Source organism: Maylandia zebra, linkage group LG20, assembly GCF_041146795.1.
Source record: "Maylandia zebra isolate NMK-2024a linkage group LG20, Mzebra_GT3a, whole genome shotgun sequence".
NCBI classification, from domain to species: Eukaryota; Metazoa; Chordata; class Actinopteri; order Cichliformes; family Cichlidae; genus Maylandia; species Maylandia zebra.
In genome coordinates this window covers 30,830,829-30,845,280 of record NC_135186.1, presented here as the reverse complement: position 1 = coordinate 30,845,280, position 14,452 = coordinate 30,830,829, and the positions used below count along the sequence as shown (strand labels likewise).

Genomic DNA, 14,452 nt, shown 5'->3' with positions numbered 1-14,452 from the left:
CTTTGCTTTTCAGTTGTTAGAAAATAATGGATGCTCATATGTATAGCTCAGTTAATAGCTTTCTGTGAAACCCATTAAAGTACATTTCTTTTTGTGACCTAGCGTGCATATAAGGAGCTTAGGATCAATCATGTCAGGTGATATACCCTAACACTCCTGAGTGTGGCTTTCTCATGCAAGAACAAAGGGAATAAGCCTTTGTGTAACCAAGCCTGTAAGATTTGCAGCATAAAAGACCCTGAAATCCATCAATCACAAGGGGCATTGACACACCCATCAACACAGAGCAAACAGGACCAGCCATGAAACTAGAGCTCCCTCTAAAGTAGGCCATCAAGTATTCATTCTGCTGTGATAAGCCAACACCTATCAGGTGTGATGCAGTCTGTACTGATTTCACCTGGCTTCGTGACGGCTCGCCCTTGCGGGAATCTCTGCTGGTGAGGAGGAGGAAGGAGTCCAACGACTGGCTCCATGCATATTTCATGAAGGTATTCCAGTTTTAGGGTAATTCTTCTGTGGCTTGAGTAAGGCTAATGACAAGCAGCCAAGATTTACACTCCATATCAAATGTGATTGCTGTAGTTTTAAATAATTTATCAGTGTAGTGGCTTATTAATTGTTCCCCTGCAGAGGCTTTTACTGACTTGTACAAGTGACATGGCATGAAGAGTTGTGAGTTATCTATCCGAAAAGCCCATGTAATGCGTTATTGAAGGTCTCCACTTAACTTAAGGCTGATGGCTGTAACATTTACTGTGTAAATGCACACACAGACGTTAGGCAGAGAGTGCATGAAAAAAAGGATGATTAGTAATTTATTGAAGTTTAAAAAACAGAAAAAAAAACATTGCAGTTTATGCAACTACATTAAAACAGACCATGAATATATCATGTCAAATTGGCAGTGATCATTTTCTGACTAATAGAATTTCAGTCTGAAAACACAGGCTGATCACAACACGGACACACACAGCACGCGTTACAATTGAACCAGTGGATTCTTGAACTTAAAGTAAGCATTATTTTAATTTTCAGTTCAAATTTGGATTCTTTTCATAATTCATTAATTTTGTAATGCAAATATCATAGAATAGTACAAATTACCCACCAGTTTCATCTCTAAACAGTTGTTTTAATGTGACTAACCTACAGATGATCAGATTTTCACGGAACTATATATATATATATATATATATATATATATATATATATATATATATATATATATATATATATATATATATATATACACATACATACATATATGGGAAATACATTTTTAAATGATTTCTGCTCACATTGAACAGATGTTGTTTTTTACTTATACATTTTGACTCCGTAAACTCAGTTCCTGCTGTTGTTTCTATGACTCATGAACAAGCTAAACGACTTGTGATGTTACAGTAATAGCCACAATATGCTCAGTTAAATGTAAGCATGCTTTATTTACAGCATTTCATATGTTTTGAGCTCATCCAGCCAAAGGACCGATGAGCATATGTGATAGCAAAGTGTCCACAAAGTATCTGTCTATCTCACCGGAGTTCACAAGAATTGTTGATACTTCCTCTGTATTTGTCAGAATATACTCAAACTTACAGCGCACACAATGATCCCCTAATTGGTCTTCACCCAAAGTGTAACCAAGGTTTAGGTCATTTTTATAATTTTACAGGCACTGTCATTTTCACAACGTTGCTACTCCTCCTATATTATTGATCATATTTTAGTGAAACATGAGTAATTTGTCCTCGATATGACTGTGAGCTTTCTTGACTTCTTAAAGGATTTTAGAACATAAACTGTGATGTATCATGACTGAAAGATAGCATCATGACTATGTTTTTCTGTTGTTCTCTTTTCCACGAGACTCTGAAGGATTTGGCACCTCAATCGTGACGCTGTGGAAATGTGTTCAACGTGTTCTGCTTTGCCTGAGAGTATTGGTGGATTCCACTGTATTTCTATTGTTTATGAGTTGCCTAAAATAGATCAGCAGCTGGCAAACTAAATGTAAAACTCAAAAATGGTTGCCCATTGTTTCTAGCTTTTGACTGACACAACATTTACTTGAGGTCAAGCAACAACCGCTCAAGAACTAGGTGAACATTTTGGAAAATTGCCAGATTTGCTTCGTTGCCAATAGTGAGAAGAAACTGACAATGCTCTTAACTTTTTACCTGCTGGAAATATTAACAAGTCACGTGCAAGACTTAAAAGTGCTTGGAGGTTTGTTTTGTTACCCTTGACAGGCCCCACACTGTAGCCTCATATAAAGGCACCCTTTTTTATCCAAATTTGAGCAAGAAAGCAAATCAAATATTTTCCTAAATATTCCTTTAACACATGGGCATACACTCAAATGTGCATGAAGGGCAAAACAAGCCTAACTTAGGTCACATAAGGCAACAGTGAAAAGTTGCACTGGGCTCTAATTCTTGTTGCATCTGCTGTAGTAGCTAAATATGGTGTTGTCTATCCACCTGCGGAACTTGGACACAGCAGTGTAGACTCCAGGAAACTGAGCATCAGCACAACCTTTCCCCCAGGACACGACACCATAGACCCGACCATCGCAAACAAGTGGACCCCCCGAGTCCCCCTGATACCACAGGATGGAAGAAAACATTAGGGATGACATGTTAGGCTACGGATGTCTTTACTCAAGTCTTTACTAATTACTCAACAAGAAACTTAAATATCTCTGATTGATATTCTATGACTTGCTCTGTAGTTCTGTAGCCAGAGCCTTAAATAATTTTCTTGGGCTGTAGAGCGGTAGCTGCCTTTCGCTACCAGTAAATTTTCTTTTACAAAATGTAATGTCCTTTTTTTTTAAATGACTAAATAAATGAAGATGTAGAACAATATTACAGAAAACAGTCTGATAACTTTCAAAATGCTGTTATGCAGTAGCCTAAAAGTTGCAAAAAAGAACACACAATATTTTAGACACTTAAAGTATGCCTTGCAAATACAAATACTCTGCAAATGCACTTTCTGAGACAAGCTGAAATAAACTGCAAGCCAAATTGACACAAGGTTAATTTGAGATTTTTTATGAAAATCAAAAAAAGGGAGAGATTTATTGACAGCAAGAGCAATGGAGTCCTATGCCTGTATTTTTTATTTTTATATCAAACTTTACCCAATGGATTAGTTTTTATACAAGATGCAGCTTTATTGTGAGCTTTATTGTATGCAGAAATACAAATACATATGCATAATATGTGTTTTTCATTCTGTCCTTACCTCCAATGCCCATTTCTAATTACAAAGTATCTACTTTTAGCTGCTTCCTTAGTCGCAATGGGTCACCAACGGGATGCCCTCCCCGATGACAAAGATGATCCCAAAGGCATATCTTTTCCTCCCTGGCGATTTTTCACTTGCTAAGCGAATGTGTAAACTATTAAACTATGTAGCCATTTAAATATAACTAATATTTATTTTGAGGTACAAGCTTCAGATATCAGTCTCTTGTCTCGTGGAAGCAGCTAAGAGTTTGGGTTCAATGCATATACCATGGCCTGTTGCAGTAACTTAAGGAATGTGTGTAATTAAATGTGTGAGTTCTCTTGGCCTTAGTTTTTTTGTTTTGTTGTATCTCTGTTACTTTCTTGCCTTCCTGCCTAAAGCCTTCCATAAAATGCTTCCTCTTTTTTTCCCCTTCTTTCTCTAAACGGCCAGAGAAAAGATTCCAATTGTTTGGCATCAGAGGCAACAATCCCTTAATGTTATTACTGGGATTCCCCCACTTATCTTGTGGGTTGCAGTATGTTGAACCATATGGCATACCTGTCATAGTGAACTGGTGCTACGTAAATAAAAAATGACTTGAAAGGTGCTGTAAAACTGTTGCCATGTTCATATCCTGAATTTTAAAAAAGCAGAGATGCTCTTACCTGACAGGCATCTTTTCCACCAAGACTGTAACCAGCACACAGCATGTTTTCTGTGATGTTGCCACTAAATGACTCACTGCTGTTACATTTTTCTGTGGAGACAATGGGGAGCATTACAGTTCGGAGGGTGGAGGGGATCGGGCCTCCGCTGGGATTTGTGTATCCCCAGCCCGACACACGACACAGTCTGCCCTCTGCAATGGGGGCGCCCTGTCTGGGCAGTAGAGTGATGGAGACGTAGCTGTTCAGATAGAATGGAGCCCTCAGCTGAAGAGATTGTAGACAATGTGATGAGTTAGACACAAATGAAGCAACATGGTTTAAATAAATAAAACTAAATAAAATAAAAAGAAACTAAATAAAATCAATGTATTATGTACCTTAATAAGCATAATATCACAGTTGTTTGTGATTTTGTTGTATGAAGGATGTGGCACCAAAATGTGGGGAAGGATTTCTTGCTCTGTGCCCTCATATATAGAAAGAGAGTAGTCTCCTCCAACAATCATCATATTTTTCACCCTGTTGATGAAAATATGAGAAATTACATCTTCTGGGTCAAATGTCTGTAAAAGAAGATTTAAGATAAGATAATATAAACTTTTATTAGTCCCACACATGGGAAATTTGTTTTTATCACGGCAGAAACTGGACAATACAAAGTTAATAGCAGCAAAAATTAAGAAAAACAACAGAATAGAATAAGATCAAATAGAATAAAGTACTATACAAAATAGATTAAAATACTATGTGACATCAGAAAATTGCACTTGGTATTATTGCACATTGGGGAGACTAGGCGAAGGCTACCATGTCATATTGGATATATGTGTGTGTGTCTGTCTGCACGTGTGTGGTCATCTGCAAAGTCTTTCTGCTTGTAGAGTCTGACAGCAGTTGGAAGGAAAGACCCGCGAAATCTCTCCGTCCCACATCGTGGGTGCTGCAGCCTGCCACTGAAGGAGCTGCTCAGTGCTGTCAGAGACTTCTCCATGGGGTGGGAGATGTTGTCCAACAGGGATGACAGCTTAGCCACCATTCTCCTGTCACTCACCACCTCCACTGGGTCCAGGGGGCATCCTAGAACAGAGCTGGTCCTCCAGATCAGCCCGTTCAGTCTCTTCCTGTCCCCAGCAGAGATGCTGCCGCTCCAGCAGACCACACTGTAAAAGATGGCAGAGGCCACCACAGAGTCATAGGTCTTCAGGAGTGGGCCCTTCCCTCCAAAAGACCTGAGCCTCTGCAGCAGGTACAGCCTGCTCTGCCCTTTTCTGTAGAGAGCACTTGAATTGTGAGTCCAGTCCAGTTTATTGTTTATTGTACACCAAGGTACCTGTAGCTATCCACAGCCTCAAAGTCCAAACCTTGGATATTTAGTGGTTGCAGTGGAGGATGTTTGTGCCTGCGGAAGTCTACCACCAGCTCCTTGGTTTTTCTAGTGTTGTTCTGGATGTAGTTCTGCTGGTACCAGTCCACAAACGCTTGGGTGACTTCAATGTACTCTTTGTCGTCCCCATCAGTGATTAGGCCAACTATTGCAGAGTTGTCAGAGAACTTCTGCAGGGAGCACTGGGTGGAGTTGTGAGAGAAGTCTGCAGTGTTGATGGTGAAGAGGAGCAGAGCCAGAACCGTTCCCTGTGGGCCCCCCCGTACTGCAGACGACCCTGTCTGACACACAGCACTGATTTCTCACATACTGTGGTCGGTCGGTGAGGAAGTCCAGTGATGGTCCGCTCCTGAGTTGTCCAACTTGTCCTTCAGGACTGTGGGAAGAATGATGTTGAAGGCACTGGAGAAATCAAAGAACATGATTCTCACAGTGCTCCCAGAGGTCTCCAGGTGAGAGAGGGAACAATGCAGGAGGTGAATGCCATAAATCATGTAATGGCGCTTTTCGTTTTCTTCTGTTTATTTTTTTCTCATTTTCTCTGCATGCACTCTGAAAACCTCTACAGTTATATCAACACAGGCAAGCTGATTTCTTTCAACTTTTTTTCTGTAAATAAGTCATAAATGCAACAGAAGCCTAAGGTCTGTAACTCTGATCTATGACACTGCCTTTTATCACAGGTATAAAAGACATTTTGGCATGTCACATCAAGAAAACCACACATATAAGCATAACAATGGGCGACTGCCGAATCTTTTTCACCTACTCCAGTTTCAGCGTCAAGATACTTTACATGCTGGCTGCTCTTAAATAAAACAGAGTAACTGTTCTTCTTAATAGTAACAGTTGTAGTTTTACTACAGTGACAAATCCAGATCTTGGAGTTGGAAAGACCTATTGAGTTTTATGTTTAGGGGTTTACAATAACATAATAAGGGGAGGTGCACAGGTGTATTTGTGTTAAAGCTGGCTTTGATCCATTTGGGTGTTTCCTAGTAAGCTATGCCAGTAAACTAGCATGCACAATCCAAGTCCCTGGAACATGGACACTTAACTGGAGTGTGACCCTATATTAGGGTTATTATTTACAGAAAGGCTTTTCCTGTTGCAACATGGTATATTATATGGAAACAAACAGTAATGACACCCTTTAGCTTGAAACTTAATCATTTTTTAAAAAATGGTGGCAAATAGTGATATAACACCTTTTGCCAAATTGCACAATCAGCAGTTAAACAACAACGTGTAGTTGTGTTTTTTGGCTACGGTTCACAAACCCAAAACAGAGGTAAGAAAAAATAAATGAGTAGTTGATAACTGGTACAAATAAACATGGTAAAGTCATGTTTTGTTGCCTGTAACACTGGAATCATTTTCCTGATGATATTAAACAGTCCTTGCGTCCAACTTTATCCAGGTCTCAACAATTTTCTTCCTTATATAAATTTTACCTACTCCAAACATACACATCATACACAACATCTTTTTAGCTGTAGAAGTGATTTTTTTTCCATTGCAGTACAAAATAGTTTATTACATATTTTGTAGATTTTCTCTCTGTTTTGTTTTTTGTACTTTTTTTTTTACGGTGTTGTTATTTGCATTTGTTTTATCATTGCATTTTATTAACTCCTAAAGTTGTATTTCAAAGTGAAATCCAAGGAAGCCAATCGGTCTCAAAATAATTTCCTAGAAAGCAAAATCTTGGGCCATGTCATGGGGATCATTTACACAGCTCAACCAAGAGGACCAGAGGGTGTAACGACTCCGTTAAATAAACATTATCTTTGGGGCAGGTTCATATTTTCATCATTCTTGTAAAACTGTCATAAAGTCACTGACTTAGGGCTCCTCATCCTGCCTACTGTAGCTTCTTTGCCGTCTAACCACCAGTGAGCTTGGATAAATATTTAAGTCCTATGACTCAATACTTGAGTTTGACCATACTCGCTAGCTTACCATTTAAGGTAATGATGGGGTTAGGGTTGTCCTAACCCGAGCTAAACTGGCATATGACAGGGCAGTAAATACATTAAATACTCTCTATGACCCCTATTCCCCCTGCCACTGCAAAGAGAATAGGGGTCACAGAGGGGCAGAACACTGTTATATGCCAATCAAATGTATCCTGTGCTCACATTGGCAGAGTAGTTGCTTCATAGCTCCTGGGATCCCACAAGTTACAAAGCAACTATTCCAAGGTTGCATGAAAAGACTAGGCCGTTTGGCACAGTTTAGTGCAGGCTAAACTGGTTAGTTTGCAATTCTCTGGTTAAGTTTAAAGTAATGCATTATGTTGCACTGGTGCAGAGAGGCTGAAATGCATATACTATTATATATTGTACATATATTTATTAGTTTCAGATGTAGCCATTCTTGTATTTTGCTTGTTTACATTATTGTATTTTGCACAACTCTGTTGCTTGTGAAGCTCGCACACAAGAATTTCACTCACATGTGCTGTACCAATGTACCTGCACATGTGATGTGACAATAAAAGTGATTTGATTTGATTTTGATTTGAGGCTGTGATGTTTATGTTAGGTTACATAAAGGGTAGCAGACCATACAAATTTTTATGTGATTCATTTCTAAGTCCATTTAGTGATTTGTTAAATAGTAGAAGTAATTTAAAATATATCTTTTGTGACCCTGGAAGCCAATGGAGCGTTGCACCTTTCTGAATGAGCTGTAATGTCTGATTTTCTTTTTTGTTTTGTGTTGCTACCAAGACACTGTTACAGTAGTGTAATGAATGTGCGAGTGAGTTTTTCTGTATCTGCTTTAGACAGACATTTTTATTTGTATTTTACTTTATTTCAAGACATCAATAGGCAGACTTTGTAATTGTTTTTATGTGGCTGAGGTCCATAAATTCATAAACTCTATAGATTTTTTGCCTGGTTTTAGGATTTCAGTATCTGTTTTCTAGATTCTTTTTATCCTTTTTTTCTTAGGCAAACATCAATCGCTTGCCTCAAAGCTTTGCTTCGTCAGTGTTTTTTTTAATTTTTAAAATTTTAATTTATTTTGCCCATTCGCTTGAAACTGCCAAATGTATTTTTATGGTCTCTTACACTTTGAGTTGCCTCTGTTGTGTGATATGTGCCTTCTATCTATAAAAAACATACTGATCTGTGAAGTTTTTTATCACACTGCTGTAGGAAATCATAAGCCAAGATACATGTTAATGCAGAAATGTAATTTCTGAGGATGCTTGACAACAGATTGGAAGTTGGGAAAACATTGTGGTTGTGTTTGGTAAAAAGACAAGAAAGCGCAGAGTTGTATCTGTCCTTCTTTACCTTGTTCTTGTTAAGAATTATAGACAAGAGATGGTTATACTTGTCATGTAAAACAGCAATTTCCAAGTTATGCAGTTTGATTGTCCATCCATCCATCCATCCATCCATCCATCCATACATACATACATACATACATACAAAAAACCCCAAAAAGATTTTTTAAAATTTGTCATTAATGAAGACATTTACATTTCATTAAAATCTGGTTGCTAACATTAAATTGGAAGTCTGGGAGACAGAGCTGCCTTTCTGCTGATATATTAATAATTAACTGCTATTAATGCAATAAAGCTTTTTGACATCAGTTGCAACTGTTTGTTGATAGGGAAATAGGTGATACTGACATTTGGAAACTGTAATTTATCAGTTTGCTGATTTGCTGCTAAAACCTTAGAATATGGAATGGGCACAGAACATTGTCTACAAATATTGCTTCCTTATCTTCAAATTGTTTGCAATCTAAATAAAGTATTCTGATCGGTCGTCATGATCTGTGTCAGATTTCAATACAACAAAGCTCCATTGTTATGGTGCGCTTTTATCGTTGCCATTAGCTTTCTTTCAATCAGGATAAGCCACAGATCTGACTGTATGATATGAGTTGAAATTACAGGATTGAGAAGTCAAATTGAGGCTATCCTATATCAAGAGGCCTTTTCTTCCTTACAAAAAGTTAAATCTGAACACAAAGACATGGGGTTTTGTGTGATGTGTGACTGATTTTAAAACTCAATCAAGTCAACTTTGCCTTAAGTTATAGAACTTTTTTAATCCATAGGGGTAAATCGACAGGAGAAAATTAGCTCACCCGATGTTACAGTGTGCTGCTGTGACTACCCAGTGCTTATTAATCAAGAAACCCCCACAGAAGTGCTTTCGTTCCAATGTCTGTATCGACACAATATACTTGATGGAATGTGGAACCGGTGCATATCCTCCCACTATTCGTTCCTCTCCAACATTCTGACCTGCAACACACAAGCAATGACAAATTTCAGCTCGGATTAGATTTAGAGAAAGAAACACACAGAACAGTCCATAAGGTGTTGGTGTAAACCACACTGAGCTAACTCAGTTGCTCTTTTTTAGTACCTTTACAAGATCAGTGCAAACTATTCAGGTCATAAAGAAAACCACAGAGGATTTCACCGCACAGTTGCTTTGTGGCTCAGCAGATCAATGAAAAGCAATCTCATCTCCGAAGTACTTCACACTGGCTTAAGCGAGGATAGATCTGACTGCCTGTTTGGTGTTTAAATGAGTTTGAAGGTAACACGTTAACTCAATTTGGACCGGATCTGATTAGCTCATAAACAGAATCAACCCTCCAAAGGACACCTGGGCGAAACACAAATAGAAGGCCTGAACTAGCCCACAATCTATCTCAGTCTGCCTAAAGGAAAAGGAGAACACCATCAGTTTGGACGTCTCCAAAATGCTGCCCACGACCACACTCAAGGATAAGCTGAGTATAGCTGATACTGGAGTAAAACTAATTCTAATTGGAAGCTGTGCTTGTTTGGGAACACTCTTTGGTGTTTACAATGCTTCTGCCCCTGACTGAGCTGCTCAGTTTTATATTTTTTCACTTCGTGTATTTGTGGCTTTAAATGCTGCTGAGGACACTGCAATCACATCTTTTCCCTTGGACCTTGAAGTTTTGAATAATGTGAGGACAAATAAGATGAAAAGAACTCACAGAAGCACTGTACAGCGCACACACAGAGACAGATTTCAGCACTTACAGAATTTAGAGCAAATTTTCTATCATGGATTGTAACTTAAAATTAAGTGTTTGTATTCTTGGTCAAGCTTGCTGGTTGTGTTAATGGGGCAATGTATTAAATATGTCTGAGATTAGTGAACAGCCATTGTTTTCTGCATCACCTTATCATTATCTCATCACTGTGGAGAAAATTTCCTCCACTTTTTTACAACATAGCTTTAGTTCACTGAACTGTGTGGCAATCACTTTTGCACAGCTGTCTCATTTAGGTTAAGGTCTGCACTTTGACTGGGCCATTGCTACACCTTGATTTTTGTTTTCCAGTTATTCTTTTGGAGACTTGCTGCTGTGCTCAAGATCATTGCCCTGTTGCATAACCCAGTTTCACTCAAGCGTTAGCTGTTGGACAGATGGCCTCATATTTAATGCTAGAATACTTTAGTATACAGTGGAGTTCATGGTTGACTCAGTGACTGCAAGGTACCCAAGCCCTGTAGCTACAAAACAAAACAGAAAAATCCATCAGCACACCATCATGGGTTTTTGCAGTCTGTACAGTGCGCTGTCGGATCACTTCTGATTTATTGTCTTAATCCCTATGGAAGCAGTAAGAGTACAGATATTTTTAAAATGTTTAAAACTATCTGTTCCACATCATATTATTGCAGCATCATGTTATTATTAGTGTTTGATGGGTTTAAAAGCTACTTCGGCCTTCAAAATTGTCATTTGAATAGTTAGGAGCAGTGTAGTGGTGCAGTTGTTAGCATTGTTTCCTCACAGCAAGAAAGCCCCAGGTTTGAAATGCACCATCTGTCCAGGGCCTTCCTATGTTTTTCTTGTATCTGCATTGTCTCCACATACTCCAAAGACATGGAGTTAGTGGGGTTAGGTTAACTCGTGATTCCAAATTGCCCGTAGGTGTGAGTGCGAGAGTGAATGGTTGTCTATCTCTGTTAGCCCTGCAACAGGCTGGCGACCTGTCCTAGCCTTCCTCTTGCCTTATGGCATCCGGGATGGGCTCCAGACCCTGAATTGGATAAGTGCAAGAGAATGGAAGGATGGGTTTACAAGCAAGGCCAACTAAAGCCTTGGTGTGAACCCAAAGGTTCATGACAGAACAAGTCTAGACTATTCGTAGACATAGGATCATTTCTTTGAAAGCGTTTAATAATTAGTGCTTTCTTGTGTTTTTCTGTTTAATTACATTCAAAATTGATCTCAAGTGGTTCATAAATGAGTCTCCAAATTGTCAGTGTGGTGTGGAGATATGTTATATTTTACCAAAAGATTAGATAATTCTATAGTCTTATAAGAAGTGACACTTTGGTACCAAGTTAGTGTCTGAACTACCCAGGGAACTATCAGGGAAAGCTTTGATGCAACCTTTTTCACTCGAAAATATAATTTTGCCTAATAGATAATAGAAAGAGAAAAATGTGAATACCTAAAATATTTGAATTATAATGACTTTAGCAATTTTACAATGTTGAGCTACGACCCCACATTTTCTAAAATGTTCCTTAAGGCTCACAAAGCATCTATATGGCAAATATTTGAAAATTAAACAATGAAACCAAAATTGTAGATCACAGTAACCGAGAGAACCTTTAGGCATGGAAATGCTTTCATCTAACCACAGGCTATAATTAGTAGCTGGGGTGGATCTTAACAACAAAATGGTAACTCTATAGGCTACACTACACCCAGCAGTGACTGCGTGTGAGGTTAACACACATGTGGGTGTATCAGAAAGCATTATGCAAGATCATGGAAGTAAACATTTTAAGATTGGGTTTCTTTGAGTGTTTTGTCTCCTAAACTGTAACTAGAAATAGAAGAAAATTGAAAAGATTAAGAAGATAAGATTAAACAGTGATAAACTACAGTTTTTTCTTTTTTTAAAGCTCAGGTTTGGGTAAGTCTTAAACCATTATCCAAATGATATTTTATGCTGCTTCTTCTCAAATCACAGACCTGCTCAAGATCTTTATCAGAATCTCCTTTTTTGGTGTCTTTGTGACATAATTTCCAGGCACAAAGGCAGGTGTTGGCCACAATTATTTATTGTTATTTGTGTTGTTAGACTGAATCTATTGTTACTGAGGTTTCAAGTTCAATTCCTTTTCAAAAGCCCTGTGTCTCAGGAAGATGTTTTGGCTGTAACAGTTTACATGCTACAATATGAAAGTATTTATCATGTAATAAGAACCATTTAAATTTCATTAAAAAGAAGAAAAGAGTTTTAAATGAAATGATTACCTGTAAATAAGAACAGTTATTTTAACAAGAAAGCAGTCATGTGTCTTTTTTACTGTGAAATATGATCATCTTTGAAGATTAACTCAAATTAATGTGCACATTTATTTCTTCCTCTCCCTGCTACCCAGATGGAAATGGCTCTGAGTCACAATTTTTCTCTTCACAGATCATCAGAACTGCAAGTGCACAGCTAAAAGGGATGTTTTAAAAATGATTAGAAGGCATACCCTAATGCTATATCTCATGCATTTGCAGCACATCCTAGAAGACACCCAGTCTACTTTTGTTTTCAGAATGTTAGCCCATCACAACATCACAACTTTCACTTTGTTCGTTATGATCATATTTTTGTGAACTTTAAATTGGAGAAAAAGAAGCTTACTCACAGTTTACAGCCAGGACTTCCAACAGTATACAAAACAATAAATATGGCTGGTCCATAGTGAGACAAAGGGCAGCACAGTCTACTTGCAGCGAGAGGCTTAACCTGTGTGCTACTTGTCTGATCTTAGGGGGAAGGCATCTCACCTGCACTCTCAGGTTTCTTATAGTTTCTGTTTCCGTTTCCATGGTCACCACTTTGTCCTAGACCGATTTATAATTGAAGCTCCATGGCACAGTTGCTTGACTCACCTCTTCCATGACCCACAGAAACTCACCCAGTTTATTGTTGACATTTTAAGAACAGCTTGATCAGCTGCTATGAGCCTGTTCAGTTTTAGTCATGTATTATTTAACAGCTACTCTGATGATTTAGCCCTGTCCAATATAGCATCCCATAAGTCCACATGATTGAAGCTCCTAATGTGGCTCAGATTGGCTTCTGTCATATTAAATGAGGAAAGATTCAGTATGCGTCTTTACCATTCATGAGAGTCTCCCTGCACTGATATCTCCTGAAAGGATTAATGAGGCTTTTGACCGAAGTTGAGCAGCATAAGCTTTCGTGTCAGACCAGGTCAAATAAGCACTGCTGCTCAACATCTATCCTCAGGCTGGGTGTCATTAAAAATGGAGCACAGCTAAGCCTTGTCTCATCACAGTCACCATCCCTCTGTGGAGTTCCTGACCTTAGCTGGCTAATAGCCCTCTCTGTTGCCCTCATTGCTGCTGATAGTTAAAGCCGTGCTCTTGGTACATCTGTCCTCCCTTGAGTGCTGACAAAGGTGCTTTTTTTCTGCATGACCCACTCCTCAGTTCACATGCTGCTGCCATGTTCATGGTTGCCACTTCCAGCTCTTACAATCATCTGACTGACATTGAACTAAAATGTTACTTACCACAAGACTCTAATAAACAAATTTCCTCCTATTTTAAATCTATTCACTTACTATAAAATATGTCAGCTGACTTGAATTAAAGACTTTCCTTATTTACATTAGACTGGAGCTGTTATACTTTTCCTTATTTTCTGTTACAGTGGTGGATGCTCATGTTAAACATGGCCAACATTTCAAATAATGAGAAGCGATGAAATGCAAGTAATCCTCATGAATTAAAACCTCAACTTTCAGACAGCTCTAAAGAGCCATTTTCAATCAATTATTTTATTTTTCTGTCTCTTTATGATGTCATGAGAGAGAGGATATCCTTATTATGGTCATGTCAGACATACAGCTCTGGCAGATTTAAGTCTGCTGTTTTGTTTGCAAGGGGCAGCAAATCAGAAGAAGGTTGACTTAAAGGGTAGGAAGTGAATGAAGGTTCTTCATCAAGGCCAAATATAAAATAAATAGGAGTTATCTTCACCTGTTAGTTATGCAAATCAATCTCAAGTCCAAGGACAAAAAATAAATTAACAATAAATGTAACTATATCTATGAGACATTTAAAAGTTATTTAAATGTTTCATGCTCGCTAA

The 14,452-nt window shown here is 38.3% G+C and overlaps 1 protein-coding gene and 1 long non-coding RNA gene across 2 annotated transcripts; one reads left to right on the top strand and one right to left on the bottom strand.

Annotated features, from left to right (window-relative positions):
• Positions 1–331: 331 nt before the first annotated feature.
• Positions 332–2,306, top strand: LOC143414390 (uncharacterized). Its single transcript, XR_013095012.1, has 2 exons — positions 332–491; positions 1,873–2,306. It is a non-coding gene; the product is annotated as an uncharacterized LOC143414390 (long non-coding RNA).
• A 112-nt stretch (positions 2,307–2,418) lies between these two features.
• LOC101471596 (trypsin) lies at positions 2,419–13,072 on the bottom strand. The gene is made up of 5 exons (XM_004560369.3): positions 12,978–13,072; positions 9,412–9,571; positions 4,289–4,430; positions 3,909–4,175; positions 2,419–2,605 (listed from the first exon to the last, which is right to left on the bottom strand). The coding sequence occupies exons 1-5, from the start codon at positions 13,030–13,032 to the stop codon at positions 2,435–2,437; spliced, it is 795 nt and encodes a 264-aa protein (XP_004560426.1). The 5' UTR covers positions 13,033–13,072; the 3' UTR covers positions 2,419–2,434.
• Positions 13,073–14,452: the final 1,380 nt, after the last annotated feature.

Coding starts and splice junctions, on each gene's coding strand:
- LOC101471596 (XM_004560369.3), bottom strand. CDS start 13,032: ATGGACCAGCCATATTTATTGTTTTGTATACTGTTGGAAGTCCTGGCT. Junction 9,572..12,977: donor GGAAGTCCTGGCTGTAAACT/GTGAGTAAGCTT, acceptor TGTGTGTTGCAG/GTCAGAATGTTGGAGAGGAA. Junction 4,176..4,288: donor GTGATATTATGCTTATTAAG/GTACATAATACA, acceptor CAATCTCTTCAG/CTGAGGGCTCCATTCTATCT.